Source organism: Podarcis filfolensis (assembly GCF_964270895.1).
Source record: "Podarcis filfolensis genome assembly, chromosome: 10".
Classification (NCBI taxonomy): Eukaryota; Metazoa; Chordata; class Lepidosauria; order Squamata; family Lacertidae; genus Podarcis; species Podarcis filfolensis.
The window spans coordinates 1,868,323-1,888,899 of NC_139612.1; the positions used below are offsets into that span (position 1 = coordinate 1,868,323).

Here is a 20,577-nt window from a genome sequence, read left to right on the forward strand (position 1 = left end):
AAATGCCCTGATCCTTTGGTGAGTTTCACCATTGATGCAGATAGCTATTGTGCGATCTGCATTTTGCCAGGATTTACACTGTGGCGACAGAGGTGGTCTTAAAGAGGAAGAGGGACCAGTGTTGGGGGAGCAGAAGCAAAGAGTTCAAATGGGATGTCCTCTCAGGTGTACAATATAGCTGTTTCCCTCTGGTTCGCAGAGTAATTTGCTCTTCTGGTACAGCAGAGGACTGGGTTTTCACTACGACAGTGACTTTGAAGAAGTTGGAGAAAGTGTGTGTGACTCTTTATTTCCCTCTCTCTTCCTTTTACATAAGTGCAAGTATACCTATTTCAAGCTCCTGGATTCATGTGTGGAACAAAATCATGACTATCACTGGCATGATGGTGTAAAACGATTTTTCAAGTGTCAGTGTGGAAATAGAGCCATATCTCTTGACAAGCTGCCAAAAAAACACTGCAGGTAAGAGGAGCTGCATTCTCCCCTTCTCAAGCAGACCGTTGCGCAATCTCTCAACCCTACTGCATTCTATCTGCAAAGGTTTGTCAACGTGCATCTCTCATCCCTGGCTGTAGACTGAAAAGACTTGCTAAATAATAGTGGTCTGGTTTATTCATTTTGTTTGGTGGGCAAGAGCTCACTTCACCATTTGTCTAGACCAGTGGCCCTCAAAGGGTGCAGAATGCCACCCTGGTGTGGCAGGCGAGGATGGCAAGAGTGGCTGGAAGATTCAAGGACAATCAAGCATTTAAACATTTCAGTGCCGTATAGTATAGTGTAGTATCAAAATAATTTTTTAATATGCAGAATATGGATAGATATCCTTTTAAAATGAGAGCAAGAGCCTCAAGTGATACTGTGGTCAATCCTAGTTGTGTTTTCCAACTGTCTTTCTTGTCAATAAAACATTGGATGTGATGCAAGCAGATTTTATTCTGCAAGTGTGGCCCAGAGAGAAAAGTTTGAGACCAGTGGTCTAGGCAGTCCTTTCCAATGAGAAATGGCTATGAAGAGGCATGAAGATAACGCCCAGAGCAGTGGAATTGGGGGGGGGAGGGTTGGACACTTAAATGGCAACGTTCATGTAGGAAATGAAACCTTAAAACAGTTTGGTGCAGCACTGCTACCAACAGCTACTGAAGCAACCCTGATTTTTCTGTCTTCCCTTTTCAGCAATTGTGGTCTCTTTAAATGGGAACGCGATGGAATGCTCAAGGTAAGAGGAAGCCCAAGACTGTCTACCTACATTAAGAAGCTGGGGAAGCTGTGGTTTATTTTATTTTTTTTCATTTAGTCCCACTTTGTCCCTTTTATCAGCCCAAGGGTCCCTCATTAGGAACATACTTAGGGGTGGCATGCCAGGGGCGGGTGAGGCTGGAGCCAGACAGTCACACACACACACCCCTCTCACACACACACACACAACCATCCGTTCCATTTTCCTTTCCCCTCCCCTCCTTCCCTCATCTGTTTCTTCTTCCCGCTCCTGCCCCAGAGCAACTGAGCTTTTAGAAAAACCTCCTGGGACCCAATGATGCTTCTGAGAGCTCAACTTTACAAGCCTGATTGGCGCTGGGGGAAATCCTAATTGCAGCTGAGGAGGGAAGGATTAGGCCTCCCTGTGTCCTGGGACCCTCCCAAAAATAGCCCCATACACTTCAGTATGAGTGAGGGAAGAGCTGAGTAGTCCTCTCCATTGGGCCTAGGCTGGGAGCTGAGCTGAGGAAGGGGGAGGGGCGTTCCATCTTTGGAATTGTCCTCCTATACTAGTTGGTTTATATCTATAATCCCCTGGGGTGTTCTCCTGTGTGAGCCTCACTGAAATGAATGAGGATTGCATAGCAGGTGAACTTTCTGGTGAGTTTTACCTGAAGAAGATTGTATCCCTGTGTTTTGCTTCTTGATAATTTATTGAGAATTATTTATTGAGCTGGCTTTTATTCTACCATATTGGACACAACCTCATTGTACGTTTCTCCTTTCTAGGAAAAGAAAGGTCCCAAGATTGGTGCAGAAACTCTTTTACCAAGAGGGGAAGAACAACCGCGATTCCTCAGCAGTATAAAATAGCTATGAAAAGTTCTTTCTCTCCTTTACACTTTTAAATTTGTCTCTCATGTCTGGTAAGGTGCAAGTAGCTCTGTGTTTCAGAATGACTGAGGAGTTCCTTCTGAAAGACACAGACTGCAGTAGCAACCCCACTTACCTGACAGTAAGCCCCATCCAATTCAGTGAGGTAGATGTCGCTAGAGACCCCCAACCATCTTTCCTTCATGAAGTCTGAATGATCCTTTGCTTTGGGCTGACTTTGCTCAGTCTGTAATGTTGAATGGGTGAACCCGGTCATTCTTTAGGATTTGCTTGTCACTTGATGAGAGCTATTTTCCTAGACTGTGTGTTGTATGTTTTCCAAGCAATTAGAGGGTGCCTCTTTGAAACTGCAGTTTCTGCTAATGTAACTGTAGCCAAATTCAGCTGTATTATCTGACACTACTTCAGAAGTGCCACAAGAAATATTGACCAGACTAGGCCCATGTCTAGAGAGTGATATCAGCATTAAATAGTCCTTTTTATTTCTAGAACTTACAGCAAACTGTGTGACTGTTTATATATTTGTAATATGCTCTCTACATTAATGTATTTCCCCAAATACCCACCTAGAATAATTTTCCTATTGAAGGGGAAAGTAGTTTGTGATTTTTAGTGAGGCAAGTTACCTTGTTTTTATTGCCTTTGCTTTTAAGACTTTTTTTATCTAGCTTAACGTTTAAAAATTCTTCTAAATTTGGGTCTGGAATCTTTTATCAATAGTTTAGAGGATACAGGCTGTTTCAGACTGTGAACGGTCTGCTGCAAAAACATGATCTTCTGTGGAAGCAGTCAGAAAAACCTGTATTTCTTCTCTCCAAACGGCTATAAGGTTTCTTATTAAACACAGCCAGAAACAATGGAATCCCCAAAATTAGAACATACGGCTGTGTGAAATGGAGCTAAAACCTCATAAAACAAAGGACTTTTTTCTGAATGTATGCCACGTTGGCTCTTCTGTCTTCCCTTGTGACATTATGTAGAGAGGGACTTTGAGATGTGGCTTAGAAACGTTCTTATCTATTCATCAGTTATCACTAATTAATTTGCTTCCCTTTCAGTTGTGCCCATATGTACTGCGAATATCAAAAGTGTTTCCTTCAATCACTAGTGTATTTTGTTCTGTGAACCAGTGGCGTACAATTTCTTGGCATCTTATTGTTACTGGAATCTCTTGAAAACTGTAAATATCTTAACCACAGTGCTGTGATTGAAAATGTCACCAGGTTGTATTGGAGCCTGGTGTATATGCAGCATTGTAAAATGTACAAAGGGGGCCTAAACAGCCCAACATATATTGTTTACAATAAACACTCATAAAAATCTGTGTTGAGGTGCTTTGAGTTTCTTACTTCCCCTTCCTCTTTCTTTTGGAAGTTTTGAACGAGGCAAAATGACTTGCTTTGCCCTCAAGTACCATAATTATGAGGGACGCGGGTGGCGCTGTGGGTAAAAGCCTCAGCGCCTAGGACTTGCCGATCGAAAGGTCGGCGGTTCGAATCCCCGCAGCGGGGTGCGCTCCTGTCGCTCGGTCCCAGCGCCTGCCAACCTAGCAGTTCGGAAGCACCCCCGGGTGCAAGTAGATAAATAGGGACCGCTTACTAGCGGGAAGGTAAACGTGTTCCGTGTGCTGCGCTGGCTCGCCAGATGCAGCTTGTCACGCTGGCCACGTGACCCAGAAGTGTCTGCGGACAGCGCTGGCTCCCGGCCTCTATAGAGTGAGATGAGCGCAGAACCCTAGAGTCTGTCAAGACTGGCCCGTTCGGGCAGGGGTACCTTTACCTTTACCTTTTACCATAATTATGGTGGCGCTGTGGTCTAAACCACTGAGCCTCTTGGGCTTGCCGATCAGAAGGTCGGCGGTTCAAATCCCCGCGATGGGGTGAGCTCCCGTTGCTCAGTCCCTGCTCCTGCCAACCTAGCAGTTCAAAAGCACGTCAGAGTGCAAGTAGATAAATAGGTGCCACTCCGGCAGGAAGGTAAACAGCGTTTCCATTCTCTGGTTCACCAGAAGCGGCTTAGTCATGCTGGCCACATGACCTGGAAGCTGTACGCTGGCTCCTTTGGCCAGTAAAGCGAGATAAGCGCCGCAACCCCAGAGTCGGCCACGACTGGACCTAACGGTCAGGGTCCCTTTACCTTTATCATAATTGGCTGAAGACTGGGGTGGGGTTTTTTGTCTATGGCTGATAGTTTGACATTTGACTGCCCAAGAATTTAATAATATCATCCTTCTTAACAGGCTTAAAAAAATGCAGCAAGTCTTCAACAAACGTGAAGAGGCGAAAGGAGGAATGGCCCTGGTTTTATGTTGTTTTATGGGCAATGTACATCAGCAGTCATAATGCATTCACTGTTTAGAGGTGATACCACAGCTGAATGATTTCAGCTGAGAAGTTTCCCACTAGCATCATTTTATTGACTATGTCAGATCTCTTTTGGTGGAATCTCTGAGCAAATCTTCTGAAATCTGCAACACTCATTTGAAAGGGCTTTCTCCAAGATACAACATCATCTTACAGTGAGGAGGCATTAAAGCAACTGCTGGTTTGTGTCTAACCTCAGGAGGAGGAAAGAAGAAAGGCATTCCCTTCCATGCACACACCTAAGATACAGAGATGAAAAAGAGCCTCTTCCTATACTTTACAAACCCATTTTATAAAAACCTCCTGAATTAGCCCTGGGAGATGGCTGATTTTAAAATCGCTCTCCAGCCTGTCTAGTCATGCACTTTGCAGGATATTCAGCACTAGCCATTGATTCTGATTTTCTTCTTGTGTTTGCAATTGCCTGAGGGATGTTGCTGCAGAAGACACTGGGATTAAGAGGATTGTGAGTGGAGATCATGAAAAACAAGGTGCTGAGATGAATTGCAGGTGGAGATCCTCAAGCCTGGGGGAATTCTTCTAGTGAAGGAAGAGCAATGTGCCTGCTTTGGAGAGTAATATAAAGGCCTTTGAAGTTTCTGGCTTGGCATTTCTTTCAAACCATTAGGATAAACGTGACTGGACTTTGATGCAGCATGTTAAAAATGTGCTTTCTAAGGGGCTGCGTTGTTTTCTTGCTGGAAGAAGTAGCAGGCCAGCTACTAATGGAATTCCTAGGTAAGAAATGTTTGCTTATCCACTGGGTTATTTTCCAGACGCCAACTGTCAAGCTCCCATATGGAAAGCAAAGATGAATCCTAACCCTTCCATTAACAAGTTTGTTTTTATTTGGTGCTCCACAGTTGCCCTGGATTTGAGGATTTCTTTCTGTTGCTCTTGGAACACCTAACAGTCTTAACTTTTCACACACTTGCTTTGTCTCATTAAGTGTTAAATAATAATAAAAAGTCTCTTGAAAATGTAGGTATGTGCATAGACAGCATCTAAAAGCACCTGTAGCAAAACTAACACCGTGTGTGAAAACCATGCCAGATTTGATTACTAACTGAAGTTGGACCTTCGTGGTGCAGCTACTGAAGCATTCAAGCATTCATAATGGTGGACAAATGAAAATTCATAGGACGCTTCTATATCCCAGTGAATAGTGCCTAATTCTGTGTGCTTGGCTGGCGCTGTTGTTGGTGAGTCATGTTGATGGGACGCTTGGCAGGAGACACTGCGAAATCACTCACGTTGGGGCCCACGCATGGATGTCGTCAGCAGTTCCACTGCAGCAGTTTGCTTAATCAAAGGCTGCCTTCATAAATAAATGGAAATGCTGCTGTGTGTGCTTGCTTGAAATGGTGCAGCCATCTTAAAGTCAGGTGCTTTTTTGGTTCTCATTTTTCAAAGAGCCCTGGCTGAAGACGGGGTGGGATAGCTGGGAGCAACTTTTGTTGGGGGCCTGAGCAGCTTGTTCCCAGGCCTAGGTAGGCATTGGTGTACTCTGCAATGCTCCCCAAAAGCCACAGAAGTTGATTGTTATTAGCTGTAGAAAGTCATTAAGCTGAGAGTTTTTGTGTTTGATTTGGTATAAATGACATTTCCAGCCCTTAGAATAGCAAACACAGGCTTTCCCATGTGCCCTGCGAAAACTTCAAAGCTGCCCTGAGCTCATCTGGTGGGCTGTGGGACTGCAGGGACTTGCAAAGAAGGAGGACATAAATTATGCATCTGAAAACAAATCTATTTTGCATAACAGAAAGATAACTGCTTTTACATTTTTCTTTCTGCAGAACCATGATGCAGGTTAAAGAATGCACCTCCATCCAGAGAACCTCACTGCATATAGAAAATGAGGATGTCAGGGAGAAGGCTAGGCTAGAGTTTGTAGGAGAAGTAATAAAGGTAAAGGGACCCCTGAGGTTGTGGCACTCATCTTGCTTTAAAGGCCGAGGGAGCCGGCGTTTGTCCGCAGACAGTTTTTCCGGGTCATGTGGCCAGCATGACTAAGTGAAACCATGACTCTGGTGAAACCAGAGCAGCACACAGAAACGCTGTTTACCTTCCCGCCAGAGTGGTACCTATTTATCTACTTGCACTTTGACGTGCTTTCGAACTGCTAAGTGGGCAGGAGCTGGGACTGAACAACGGGTGCTCACCCTGTCGCAGGGATTTGAACCGCCGACCTTTTGATCGGCAAGCCCAAGCGGCACCCATGTCCTCTAGGAGAAGTGATAAGTCACTTTAAATACTTCATTTGAATCCTAAGTTAATCTTGCCACCAGTAAGTCAAGTGCAAAACTAAAGATTCCTCACACCCTGAATCGTAAAATCTTTAACTGGCAGCAACCCTAGTGGTGTAGTTGGAGTGCTGGACCTGGGAAAATCCTGGGGAACCATGGAATTTAGCCTACCTGTGAAGATAAGATGGGGAGGAACCATGCAGGCCACCTTGAGGAAAGGCAGGAAATAAATGTAATAGTAAATATATAGACTAAGAAAAGTGATTGCAAGAGGCTAATATATTTTTAATAAACAAATACAATGTTCTTTGCTCCATATTCTAAAATCATTTGAAACAGATACAGCACAAGCTGGCATTGGGGTTTTTTTTCCAATGCCCCTATCAAAATACAGTGCTTATTTTATGCATTTGCTCTAATATAAAGTTTGGTCGACCTTTTTTGGCCCAAGACCACATGCAGCCTTGACCAGCCCAGGGCTGCAAGCAACAGTGCCCCCTCCACATGCCAGGCACACACTTGCAGGACACACACCCAAACCAGCACAAAGCAGATCAGCAAGGGAGGAGGGGTTAGCGTCAGGCTGATGACTGAGGAGGTGGTTAGTCTTCCTGCCAGGGGGCTGGACTAAGCAGGGGTTTCGCTTCCCTTTGCTCCCTTGTTCAGATATGCACAGGTCTAAAAGATCCCGTTTTGCCCGCAGCGATTTGGCCTTTGCTCCAAGGACTGGAGGTGGCGGCGTACCGGCGCTTCATGATACAAAGCAAAGCAGCACCTATGAGCCAACTCGATACTAGCTGAAGCCCTGGTGAAACAGGTTCCATGGAGAGGGGATCAGTCATGTTTCCATGACTTCATCTGTATTGCCTTGCTGGCAGTCCTGCCAATCGCACGCTCAGCAGGGATTTCCCATTTTCATTGTTTTGTGTTCCCCGCTCTTCCTCTCTGCTCTAGACAATGTGCCGGTTATATAGGTACGGTGGGTAGAGACCATCATAATGGTACTGGCGCCATTGCTCAATCTGCTCTCGGCTTCTCTCATCCTGCTCTGTAGAGGGAAGAGAAGTAAAATTAAATCATTGGTGGTGAACATGACCCACGTTCTGGCTTGGTTTGGTTTGCTTGTTGCTTGTTCACCTCAGGGGGAAACTCCTTTTGTATATTCATAAAACCGTCTACAAGAGAGGATCCATGACAATTCAATGGGGGGGTGTAGAGAGGGGAAGTTAGGAGTCGGTGGGGGGATGGAACAGTTGGGGATCCGTGAAAAGTTCCGGCAGAATGGAGGTCACAAAGCCTGCTGCCTCCGATGCTAATGGTGCCTCTTAGCAGACATTGTCTGGATTTTATCTAGGACCTTTTTATTGTAAACCCCCATACAGGGTCTACAAAGATGTAGTTTGTTTTCCAACAGAGATAGACCTAATCTTTATTCTAACTGAAATGGAATTTCTGATCTCTAATATTTAGCACCCTTGCAGTACTCATCATGTAAAAAAATAACTCCTAATAGGTCCTAAGATATTTTGTAGGTCAATTAAAGTGTCATAGGTTCCGAATCTATTAATATTTGTGATTCTATAAATTAAATATCTAACATTTTCAGTATTTCTGTATGACTGGGTAGGGTTACAATAAAAGATTAAAAGTTATTTCTTACTCCTTACAGAAATATATTAATTAGAAAAGAAAAAAGATACAAAATATTGCCAGTGGTACGTTTTGTTTTGTTTTGTTTTGTTTTTTCTAAATGAAATCTTGCAGCTTTTTAACATACCGTATTTTTCGCCCCATAGGGTGCACCGGCCTATAGGGCGCACCTAGGTTTTTTTTGGGGGGGGGGAATAAAGAAAAAAAAATTATTTCCCCTCCAGGCACGGGGCTGGGGCGGGGGAAGCCCGAGAACAGGCTGCTATCTGCAAGCCTAGGGAGCCCGGCGGGAGTTGGCTTGCAAGGCTTGCGGAGAGCTTCCTGAAGCCTGGAGAGCGAGAGGGGTCCGTGCGCACCGACCCCTCTCGCTCTCCAGGCTTCAGCGAAAGCCTGCATTCGCCCCATAGGACACACGCACATTTCCCCTTCATTTTTGGAGGAGAAAAAGTGCGTCCTATAGGGCGAAAAATACGGTACATTATTTGTAGGCCTTCAAACCAATGAGGCTCTTGATTATTTATGATTTCCTGGTCTTCCAATTTTGAGATTTTACATTATCTTTAACTATTGTATACCAAGTTAAAACTATCCTTTTCAATAAGGACAGCAGACATTACAATTTGATGTACATGCTTTCATGTTCTAAGGTTTGCATATCCAATTCCTGCCCTACTGAACTAAGTGGAGCTTACATCTGAGGAGACAAGCATAGGAATGTGCCGTTTAAGAAGTAAAAACTGAGGGTAAGATGAATCTCCCCTTTTCCAGCTTCAGAATATCTAGAAATCTGGCAGTATCAGCGTATGTCAAGAGTATCCACCATTACAGGGAAAGGGCACCTCTGGAAAAATATCTGGATGTATTGACACACCAGGCAGACACACTGGATGCAAAGAGCAGCATTCAGTTGGGGCTGCACTTGGAATTCCAGAGAACAAAATTTGATGGAAAACTTCCTCCCATATTTGCATTCCCTGCCGAATGTGGAAATGGTAGGAAATGATGTGGTGGTATGGTTAAAAGCAACATGATTTACTAGGTAGGAAAAAATATGTATAGGAAGAAGTACTTTCATTTGTGGCTGAGGAGCAAGCAAAGCACAAGGCAACAATTCAGACTGATTTTTTTACTCTCTCCAGGGTTTCTGAAGCCCCTCCATGTTATGCCAGAACCCATGATGTAACTTGTATTTCTTGAGGAACTGTTACTACAGTAAATTAAATCAGAATCCAAAAAACCACACAGCCCTGCTTAGTTCTTGCAATGAAGAAGGTTTGGACTAAGTTCCTCAACATGCTGCACAACATATTACCGTACTTTTGAAACAGAGGGAAGTTTCCAAAGCAGATAATGGGACCGGGGAGTTTAAAGGAAGTCAGCCAAAAATCATGCTTGGGAATGATATGTTGGACTTGAGTTAAAAAGAGTGAGTCGGCTGAATTTAATTCTCCCATTTTAATGAGAAGCTTAAATGTATCTGGCTACTCAGCTTCATCCAAGTGGCAGTTGTCCACCCACCACCCTCTCAATCAACTTGCTGCCCCCCCCAATTGAGAGCTAGTTATCTACTATCCCCTGGGCTCAGAGAGGGCTTGCCTCCCTCAAAGAAGTGGGATCCCCTCTCACAACAAAACTCCGGTCAAGAGGACTGTGGTTAAGCTGTGTCCTGTCCACATCCTCAAACCCATCTCAAAAGGTGGAACTAAATGGTGCGTTGGGGATTTCACCAGGATTTGTTTTAGCTACACAGACATCTCTGGCTTGTTGAATACCTCGCCTTTTGGGGGTTTTGCTTTCCTGCTAGGTTTCCTATGCATTTAAAAACAACTGTGAGGCCTTCAGTCAGTGCTGAGCACCAGCCAAGATGGAACTGATAGCATGATTTTTATCATACCCTCCAACGTTTCTCAGATGAAAATAGGGACATTCTGTTCTACATCAGAACCACTGCCTGAGCATTTTCTCCTGGTCAAGTACAAAAGTTATTAGAGGAAACACACAAGACTGCAGCATTTTAAGCACAGAAATATTTGAACTTATGAAGTGCATTTAGGGAAGCCTGAGGGGGAAAAGGAAACCCCAAATCAATAAATACAACTAACTAGCAGTTGTACTGATGTAGAATAGAATGTCCTTATTTTCATCAGGGGAATGTTGGAGGGCTTGTGCTAGGCTGGGGCAGGGGGGGGCAGGAAATGCAAAGCATTTTGTTATGGGGCCTGAAAAAGGGCTACATTCAGATGACAGTATTGGAAAATTCCATCCAAATACTTGTTTTGAAAGGGAATTGGATCAGAGCTGCCACACCTGCCTGGCTGACAAAGTGGCTACCAGCCTCTGCACAGGATCTGGGGACCCAACGGCTCTTGAGCAGCGTGTGCCATAGTTTAGAAAGTTCATTTCCATATTTAGTACACGTTTACGTTTCCCAAACTGTTTCTGCCTCCCTCTGAATATGCTTTCAGGGTTTGTTTTTTTAAAAAAATATTCAATACATGATTGTCCTCCGCTGAACGACGCTCGCAAAATCAGAACAATTGGCAACCTGAGACAAGAAGGAGTTTGTTGTGTGTGTCCTAGCGGTATTAAGTAACTCACATGTTAAGAACAATTCTCTTCAAAACTACAGATAGGATCTCATGAAATGGAGACTTTTGCAACATTATCCTGAAAGCAAAGAAAGTTCTCTTTCTTAACATCACTTGCATTTCACAAGAAACCTTCTGTCGCCACTGCAAGCCAGAATTCACAAGCTAAGGAAGACTCCATGAGGTTTTTATTTAGGGCACAGGTGGTTAAACTGCAGCCGTCCAGACTTGGCCAGAGGTTCATCACCTCTGCTTTAAAAGGTTCAGTAGCACTTCCCCAAACCTTGCTGTTCTTCATTGTCCCCCGCAGATTGCGAGGATATCAGCACATGCATTTTTCTGCATTGTGGAGTGTGGCGCTTGCAATGATCAAGTGTGCACCCAAAGCATGGAAAACACATGACACCCCTTTTGCTTCTGTTGCTGAACCCTGTGGTCTTACCATCACGCTCTTCCTCAACAAAGTTCTCAAACTCGTTCCTCTGCTCCTCATAGTATTCCCTCCTTTGTTCGTCAGCAGCCAGCATCTGGCGGGTCTCGGCTGTATTGAAAGATGAGCAGAGTATTAGCCAGCAGGCCTGAAAAGGGACTGAGGGATGCTTTGCTCTTGTTGCACCGAGCCACTTCAATCTAAATGTCCTATAAATCTCCCTTGACTGTAAGCCTTCGAGTGCTTAACTATAGAGCAAGAATGGAAAGCCTCCAGCTCACATGCCACCTGCAAGTCTTGAAATGCTTTTCTATTTTAAAACAGAAAAATAACATTTATTAATGCTATCCAATTATTGGATTAACCCCAACTATTTAAGAGTTAATCCAGCTAAAAAGGAGTGCAAAAGCCCACTCCTTGAAGTAGCAAGAATTAACGTGTTTTTTAGACCAAATAGGCAAAAAGAATCCAAACTGATGATGTTTTATAGCCTCAAAATTAGTCACCTTATTTTGCTTGCAGCAAGCAGCTAGTTTGCATTATTCACTTTCATCCTCATGAGGTTCTTGGTCTGCAAAATCTTCTGTACACTTGTGCTCTGTTATCAACATAATTTGCTCTGGGCTGTGGGGGGGGGTAATCTGAGTGAGTTCAGGGTGTGAGTGGTTCCACTCTGAGTCAGGGACTTAGCACTGGGTGGCCTTTTGGTGCCTCTGATGGTGATTCTGTGAGTTTGGAATACCTGCACTTGAGGAAATCTACCCATCCCCTTCATCTCCCCAGCTGATCATTAACAGAAAGTGCAATTAACAACAGAAAGGTTCACTGCTGTTCGATATTCTAAGGTCTTTGTTTATTTGGCTGCCTGCTGCCCCACAGAAAATACCTCATGTGAGAAAAGTAGCATCTCAGGGAGAAAAGTTCAGCCTAACCTTCTCCCCGAGTCCCTGATAATGCTGGGTGCTGTTGTGCTTTTAAGTAAAAAGGGTGGGGAGTAATAAACACGCAAACCCACAACTGTATTCTGCAGTAGTGCAGTCCAGAAAAAGCTTTACCCCTGGATTCTGTAGATTGCATAAGATGCCCAACGGAGAGACTCACCTCTGCTCTGAGTGAGGTTCTCAGAAGAGGGAATGGAAACTTTCCTCTCTTGCTAGCCTGCACTATCTTGTAGGAAGATCCTACTAGATGAGGATTTCTGGCCTGTCCAAGGCACTGCACCCAGCTGCACCACTCAGCTGCTCTTAATCAAGGAGCATCGCTCTGTGAAGTCAAAAGTATTCAAAAGGAGAACGAACACTGTTTCAGGGATCCTGTGTAAGACGGTTGGATGGCGCCTAGTTTGCCTCCTTCCAGCAACTCCTGCAGCCCAGCTGGTGCCAGAAGACTTGCTCTGTTTTCCTTTGGACCCCACCAGAGAGGCTGAAAGGGGGGTTTTGTCGACTGGGCAGCCCAGGACCTCCATACACACAGCCCAAGCTTGCGCCCCAGAAAGGTCACTTGGGTGTTGCAAATGCAGCAAAAAGAATGTGGGAGGCAGCAGGTACAAGTCATCTGCCTCTGCAGCCACAGAGGGTGCTGTAATTCTCCAGCAGTTTGGTTTCGGCCCTGGAGGCACACTCCATTAACTCTTGATGGGTGCCAAGAAGCAAGGATCCTGTGTATTTTTTGTTGTTCAGTTTAAGTATTATGGGTTGTTGAGTTGAGGGTAGCAAGCAGTGGCGGAGGGATGCCAGTAAAGGAATTCTGACTTTGGAAAGACATGCGACACATTGGATCAACCACGTTTTGCTTTTGTTTCCTGCATTTTAAGTGCTCCATCAATGTGATTCACAAGGAAAGAGATAGTATTGTCTTTATTATTGTCTCAGTCAAGTTCTATGTTGAGAGGGGTCATGTTTGGTGGTCACTTCCAGCTGTTAAATGTCCTGGGAGTGGTGAGAAAGTGAAATGCAGGAGGGGCCGTCCGGCCTGCGTGTGTCTCAGAGTGGGTGCCAACTCTACCCTGGGAAAGTGCTGCACACAACTCCCTTTGTGTTATTAAGCTAATGACAAAAACTGCAGGAGTCAGGGATGCAAAATGCTGCCTGCCCAGGGGTGACAAAAGAGTCTGAGCCAGCCCTGGTTGCTAGGAGGCAAGATCAATCGCTGACAGTACTGCTTCCAGTGTACACTACAGATAAAAAATTATATTAATATTTAAATAATTACTTTAAATGAAGTCAGGTGTGCATTTCTATGAATGTTGTTCAGGGTTCTACCAAGGAGGGCTGGAACTGGTCTTGCAGGGCCTGCCCACCCCAGAGTTTCCGGTGTGCTTGCAGCTGTGTTACCATTTAATTTGCATAGTCCACATGACTATCAAACAGCACCAATCTCAGTGCTTTCCCCCCTCTGTAAAATCAGGTTTTCCCAAAACAGAGATAATCTAGTAAATTGGGGTGAACTGGGCTCCAAACCACTCCACTCATGTTTGCAGATGTTTGTTCTGTATTCCTGAGTGGGTAGATCAATCATCATTTCCTGTCACTCCCCTTTCCACACCCACTACTTCTGAATGTGCATGTAACTATTTCCTGCACACTCCTGAATGATGGAGTCTAGTTATAGACATATTGGTTCTGCACATTTTTGCAGAACCAGGAAAGTGCACAAGAAAATTTTCAATTGCCTGGTGCCTGGCTGCATGCTTTTGCATACGACTTGGGTCAGATTTTTTCTTAAGAATGCAAGGGGCATGCAAAGCTGTCTGCGCACACCCTGTCAGTACTCAACTGGCGTAATAGATTAGAAGGCAACAGATTAAAAGGCAGGGACAAACACAAAAAGGCCAAAGTTGCTCCCCATATACAAATACAAATTCAAATACTTTTATCTGTGGACTGCTCTGGTCTAATTCCAGTGAGGGCAAAGAGGATTAACAGCTAAATAACGTCTGAACGTGGCCAAGCCTGTGCTTGTTCAGCTTCTTCCCTAAACTGCAGAAGGAGACAGAGCAGGTCTCTGCATTGCACTCAGGTATCTTGAGTTCACCAGGATGCCCTGCACCTCCCACTCTGTCCTCCTAATCACTGCCTGGACCACCATGTGGTTTAAACTAATTAAGAAACATCTCATACTTTCAAATACATTTCAGTTTCCAAAGCAACAACTTAGCTAATTTAGAAATGCAGCCAATAAATATGCGTATTAAGAAATTAAATGAAAACCCCAGCTACAAAGAGTTTTTCAAGTACTGACTTACACAAGCAAACTTTCTTATTTTTTCTTCCTGCTGCCTTCTACTATCACTCCTCCCCACCCATGTGCCAGTCTTTGACATCCCACTGCCTATTACTCTAGAGTAGTCGTATTCAATCAGATAAATGGATAGTGGCGACCACTGCATACATGTGTTATCAACATAATTTGCTCTGGGCTGTGGGGGGGGGGGTAATCTGAGTGAGTTCAGGGTGTGAGTGGTTCCACTCTGAGTCAGGGACTTAGCACTGGGTGGCCTTTTGGTGCCTCTGATGGTGATTCTGTGAGTTTGGAATACCTGCACTTGAGGAAATCTACCCATCCCCTTCATCTCCCCAGCTGATCATTAACAGAAAGTGCAATTAACAACAGAAAGGTTCACTGCTGTTCGATATTCTAAGGTCTTTGTTTATTTGGCTGCCTGCTGCCCCACAGAAAATACCTCATGTGAGAAAAGTAGCATCTCAGGGAGAAAAGTTCAGCCTAACCTTCTCCCCGAGTCCCTGATAATGCTGGGTGCTGTTGTGCTTTTAAGTAAAAAGGGTGGGGAGTAATAAACACGCAAACCCACAACTGTATTCTGCAGTAGTGCAGTCCAGAAAAAGCTTTACCCCTGGATTCTGTAGATTGCATAAGATGCCCAACGGAGAGACTCACCTCTGCTCTGAGTGAGGTTCTCAGAAGAGGGAATGGAAACTTTCCTCTCTTGCTAGCCTGCACTATCTTGTAGGAAGATCCTACTAGATGAGGATTTCTGGCCTGTCCAAGGCACTGCACCCAGCTGCACCACTCAGCTGCTCTTAATCAAGGAGCATCGCTCTGTGAAGTCAAAAGTATTCAAAAGGAGAACGAACACTGTTTCAGGGATCCTGTGTAAGACGGTTGGATGGCGCCTAGTTTGCCTCCTTCCAGCAACTCCTGCAGCCCAGCTGGTGCCAGAAGACTTGCTCTGTTTTCCTTTGGACCCCACCAGAGAGGCTGAAAGGGGGGTTTTGTCGACTGGGCAGCCCAGGACCTCCATACACACAGCCCAAGCTTGCGCCCCAGAAAGGTCACTTGGGTGTTGCAAATGCAGCAAAAAGAATGTGGGAGGCAGCAGGTACAAGTCATCTGCCTCTGCAGCCACAGAGGGTGCTGTAATTCTCCAGCAGTTTGGTTTCGGCCCTGGAGGCACACTCCATTAACTCTTGATGGGTGCCAAGAAGCAAGGATCCTGTGTATTTTTTGTTGTTCAGTTTAAGTATTATGGGTTGTTGAGTTGAGGGTAGCAAGCAGTGGCGGAGGGATGCCAGTAAAGGAATTCTGACTTTGGAAAGACATGCGACACATTGGATCAACCACGTTTTGCTTTTGTTTCCTGCATTTTAAGTGCTCCATCAATGTGATTCACAAGGAAAGAGATAGTATTGTCTTTATTATTGTCTCAGTCAAGTTCTATGTTGAGAGGGGTCATGTCTGGTGGTCACTTCCAGCTGTTAAATGTCCTGGGAGTGGTGAGAAAGTGAAATGCAGGAGGGGCCGTCCGGCCTGCGTGTGTCTCAGAGTGGGTGCCAACTCTACCCTGGGAAAGTGCTGCACACAACTCCCTTTGTGTTATTAAGCTAATGACAAAAACTGCAGGAGTCAGGGATGCAAAATGCTGCCTGCCCAGGGGTGACAAAAGAGTCTGAGCCAGCCCTGGTTGCTAGGAGGCAAGATCAATCGCTGACAGTACTGCTTCCAGTGTACACTACAGATAAAAAATTATATTAATATTTAAATAATTACTTTAAATGAAGTCAGGTGTGCATTTCTATGAATGTTGTTCAGGGTTCTACCAAGGAGGGCTGGAACTGGTCTTGCAGGGCCTGCCCACCCCAGAGTTTCCGGTGTGCTTGCAGCTGTGTTACCATTTAATTTGCATAGTCCACATGACTATCAAACAGCACCAATCTCAGTGCTTTCCCCCCTCTGTAAAATCAGGTTTTCCCAAAACAGAGATAATCTAGTAAATTGGGGTGAACTGGGCTCCAAACCACTCCACTCATGTTTGCAGATGTTTGTTCTGTATTCCTGAGTGGGTAGATCAATCATCATTTCCTGTCACTCCCCTTTCCACACCCACTACTTCTGAATGTGCATGTAACTATTTCCTGCACACTCCTGAATGATGGAGTCTAGTTATAGACATATTGGTTCTGCACATTTTTGCAGAACCAGGAAAGTGCACAAGAAAATTTTCAATTGCCTGGTGCCTGGCTGCATGCTTTTGCATACGACTTGGGTCAGATTTTTTCTTAAGAATGCAAGGGGCATGCAAAGCTGTCTGCGCACACCCTGTCAGTACTCAACTGGCGTAATAGATTAGAAGGCAACAGATTAAAAGGCAGGGACAAACACAAAAAGGCCAAAGTTGCTCCCCATATACAAATACAAATTCAAATACTTTTATCTGTGGACTGCTCTGGTCTAATTCCAGTGAGGGCAAAGAGGATTAACAGCTAAATAACGTCTGAACGTGGCCAAGCCTGTGCTTGTTCAGCTTCTTCCCTAAACTGCAGAAGGAGACAGAGCAGGTCTCTGCATTGCACTCAGGTATCTTGAGTTCACCAGGATGCCCTGCACCTCCCACTCTGTCCTCCTAATCACTGCCTGGACCACCATGTGGTTTAAACTAATTAAGAAACATCTCATACTTTCAAATACATTTCAGTTTCCAAAGCAACAACTTAGCTAATTTAGAAATGCAGCCAATAAATATGCGTATTAAGAAATTAAATGAAAACCCCAGCTACAAAGAGTTTTTCAAGTACTGACTTACACAAGCAAACTTTCTTATTTTTTCTTCCTGCTGCCTTCTACTATCACTCCTCCCCACCCATGTGCCAGTCTTTGACATCCCACTGCCTATTACTCTAGAGTAGTCGTATTCAATCAGATAAATGGATAGTGGCGACCACTGCATACATGTGTGTTTCAATATGAAAATCAGAAGAGTAAGAAGCCTGTTCTAATCTTCACTGATCAGTTAATAAATATTTCACAGCGTGGCAGACAATTTAGGAATGTGCCCAAAAAACAAGAGATTAAAGGAACATTAAATAAATCACAGCTTTCCGTAAACAGCTTCCAAACAGTCTCACCATTGAGCTCGTCTCTGGACTTGGTAGATCTTTTGCCTCTTTTCTTGAAAAAGTTAGAGGCATCTGATTCCTTCATGAAGACTCTCTTTTTAACACCTGGAAGTAGAAAAATAAGGGAGCCTGACTACTGGTGAGAAATGGGTGGGGGTTATTTATTTTCAAAAATGTTTAAAGTAAATATGTGTCTTGTTGATATTGTCTTATCCCTTTCCAAAGCCAGTTAATTAATAAAATTGAATCTCCCCACTTACTTTCCTTGCTGAGTTCTCCAGCTGCTGCTTTCTTGGACTCCACAGCCACGGCACCACCTTCTTCAAGAACTAGAGAAGGTGAAGTATAAACCCAGTTTTGGATTTAGTGAGAGTAAGTACAGAATCTTGGAGAAAATTACAGGTGATTTTTTAAAACTGTTACATGCTATATTATAACATGGCAAAGATAATTGTTCTTCTTAACATGCCTTGGATAGCAAATGCACTAAGGTCTAGTCTATATCCTGGACATAGCTTAAAAGCAGTATTGCTGGTGTAGTAGCTAGAAACTGAATATCTTTTAGCATTTGGTGATTTGATGGGAAAACTACAGTCTCTCTCATCCCATTAAACTGACAAATGCTGCCATTTGTTGCCCTATTATTCCTTGCTGAAATTCAGCCTTTCCTTGTAGTTATTATTGCAAATCATACATACCAATCAGAAGCACTAAAGCCATGAGGCAGGAACGAAAAAGCACTTGCTTCCACTTCATCTCTGCCGTGTTCCAGCCGGCACAGTAATGAATGTCACAGCGACTTTTGCACACAGAAAAAAGAATAAAAAGAGTCCTGTTCTCTTTCTAGGAAATGAAGCAGAAAGTGATGCTCTTCCCTGAGGGTGGGGGGGGGGGAGAGAGGAGGAACCCTGGATGGCACTTGACTTGGGAGCTCCCGCCTTGGCTGCAGAGACAGGTTCAATGGAGCATGGAAAACTCAGCATAGGAACAAGTGTGTAGCAAACATGCTGGCTCTGAGACACACACCCAGCGGGGAATGAGTTGTGAACAGCGAGGCAAAGTGGGGAGACTCATGAAAACCAGACATATTATTTGCAAAAATGGTGACAGGGAAGTACAGATGTAAGCAAGAAACAGTCTGACTGCTGAAGGGCACCTGGGTGGCGAGGGTAGTAGCAGCTGCAACTTTAGGGTGGTGGCAGAGCTAATATATGTGCCTGATTGCATCTAGTTTTCAGTTGCAACTGAATTCACTATGTGAGGAACCTTGTGCATCAGACCAAAGGACCACCAAATCCAGTACTCTGCTTCCAACTGTTTCCAGTAGTGACCAGCAGGGCATGAAGGTAACATCTTTCCCTCTCCTTCACCCCATCACATCTCTGAACTTGTGCCTAAGGCAAAAGGTAGGTACTAGGCACAGTTGCTGAAAAAAACACATCTGGTGAATGGAAAAGTAAGTTACTGAGTTTCATGAGCTCACTATTTTCAGGAAGAAGGTGGACAGGATAGAGCCTTACCACAATTTAGTACAATCAGGATGCACTTTCTTGGAGGAGGCAAACAACAGAGGCTGGGCGTAAATGTCTGTCCCATATGGACAATGCTGATGATGCTTTGCTAATGATTCTTTATGAAGACCTGATTCCTTTTTTGATGGAGTAATGTAGATGGTGCTGGAGGAGACTCTTGAGAGTCCCATGGACTGCAAGAAGATCAAACCTATCCATTCTTAAGGAAATCAGCCCTGAGTGCTCCCTGGAAGGACAGATTCTGAAGCTTAGGCTCCAGTACTTTGGCCACCTCATGAGAAGAGAAGACTCCCTGGAAAAGACCCTGATGTTGGGAAAGATGGAGGGGACGACAGAGGACGAGATGGCTGGACAGTGTTCTCAAAGCTACTAATATGAGTTTGACCAAACTGCAAGAGGCAGTGGACAACAGGAGTGCCTGGTGTGCTCTGGTCCATGGGGTCACGAAGACTTGGAAATGACTAAATGACTAAATAACAACAACAAAATCACATTGTGATGTTAGTGCACTCTACCAATGCCATTTATTGAATGTTTCTTATTAAAATCTCCTCAACAGCTGACTTACTGGTATCCAGGGTAACAGGCTCTTTGAATCAGGGCTGCCAACTTGAATAAATGATTTGGGTGGCAGGTATGCCCTGCCTCACATAATTAATCCCATGACACAGCACACACACACCATTTGAATGGCAATGCCCATCAACCCTGGGAGACCCCTCAAATATTTTGGGGGGGGGCAAAGGGACCTTGACCCCTAGGAATTGGCTCCTATGCTTTAAATACCAGAAAGCCCACATGATGGGCTGCATTTATAGCTAACAGTTTCTTTGTCAAAAATGAATGTTGAGCTAACAGTTAAGTATCTTAACAGGAACAAGTGAGGTTGATGATGTTTCACTTGGACTAGAGAAACTTGTGTCCACTTGGACACTTTGCTCTCAGACAACTTGAGGGGGAAGACCTAAGCTCCATTTTCGGTGCCCTGAAAACAAAGCAGCAAATATTTGTTCAAACCACATCTGTGGTGGTGAGAGTAAAAAATGACAGAGAGTAAAAGATGAGAGTAAAAGATGATAGACTGACAGACAGATGATGATAGATACAGATAGATGATAGATAGATGATAGATGATAGATGATAGATAGATAGATGATAGATAGATAGATGATAGATGATAGATGATAGATAGATAGATAGATAGATAGATAGATAGATGATAGATAGATATAGATGATAGATAGATATAGATGATAGACAGATAGATATTCCCTCCATGCAAGCTGTGGAATGAGCAACATTAAGTAATGAAATAAGCTAAACA

General features: G+C 44.2%; 2 protein-coding genes across 7 annotated transcripts in view; one reads left to right on the forward strand and one right to left on the reverse strand.

The window, feature by feature from the left end:
- Positions 1-3,413, forward strand: part of MCM10 (minichromosome maintenance 10 replication initiation factor) — a 36,737-nt gene extending 33,324 nt beyond the window's left edge. For all 6 annotated transcript variants that reach the window (XM_083575044.1, XM_083575043.1, XM_083575046.1 and 3 more), the window contains 3 exons: positions 317-462; positions 1,174-1,216; positions 1,987-3,413. In XM_083575044.1, coding sequence (XP_083431170.1) covers positions 317-462; positions 1,174-1,216; positions 1,987-2,070 — 273 coding nt within the window. In that variant the 3' untranslated portion in view covers positions 2,071-3,413. The remainder of the gene's footprint in view (positions 1-316; positions 463-1,173; positions 1,217-1,986) is intronic.
- Positions 3,414-6,645: 3,232 nt separating this feature from the next.
- UCMA (upper zone of growth plate and cartilage matrix associated) lies at positions 6,646-19,534 on the reverse strand. Its single transcript, XM_083573672.1, has 5 exons — positions 18,420-19,534; positions 17,982-18,050; positions 17,731-17,826; positions 11,381-11,479; positions 6,646-7,748 (listed from the first exon to the last, which is right to left on the reverse strand). The coding sequence occupies exons 1-5, from the start codon at positions 18,475-18,477 to the stop codon at positions 7,651-7,653; spliced, it is 420 nt and encodes a 139-aa protein (XP_083429798.1). The 5' UTR covers positions 18,478-19,534; the 3' UTR covers positions 6,646-7,650.
- Positions 19,535-20,577: the final 1,043 nt, after the last annotated feature.

Excerpts from the sequence above, each read along its gene's own strand:
- UCMA (XM_083573672.1), bottom strand. The coding sequence starts at position 18,477 with ATGAAGTGGAAGCAAGTGCTTTTTCGTTCCTGCCTCATGGCTTTAGTG. Across the intron at positions 18,051-18,419 it reads GGCTTTAGTGCTTCTGATTG|TTCTTGAAGAAGGTGGTGCC; the intron begins GTATGTATGATT and ends CACCTTCTCTAG. Across the intron at positions 7,749-11,380 it reads TGTTGAGGAAGAGCGTGATG|AGCAGGATGAGAGAAGCCGA; the intron begins GTAAGACCACAG and ends TTCCCTCTACAG.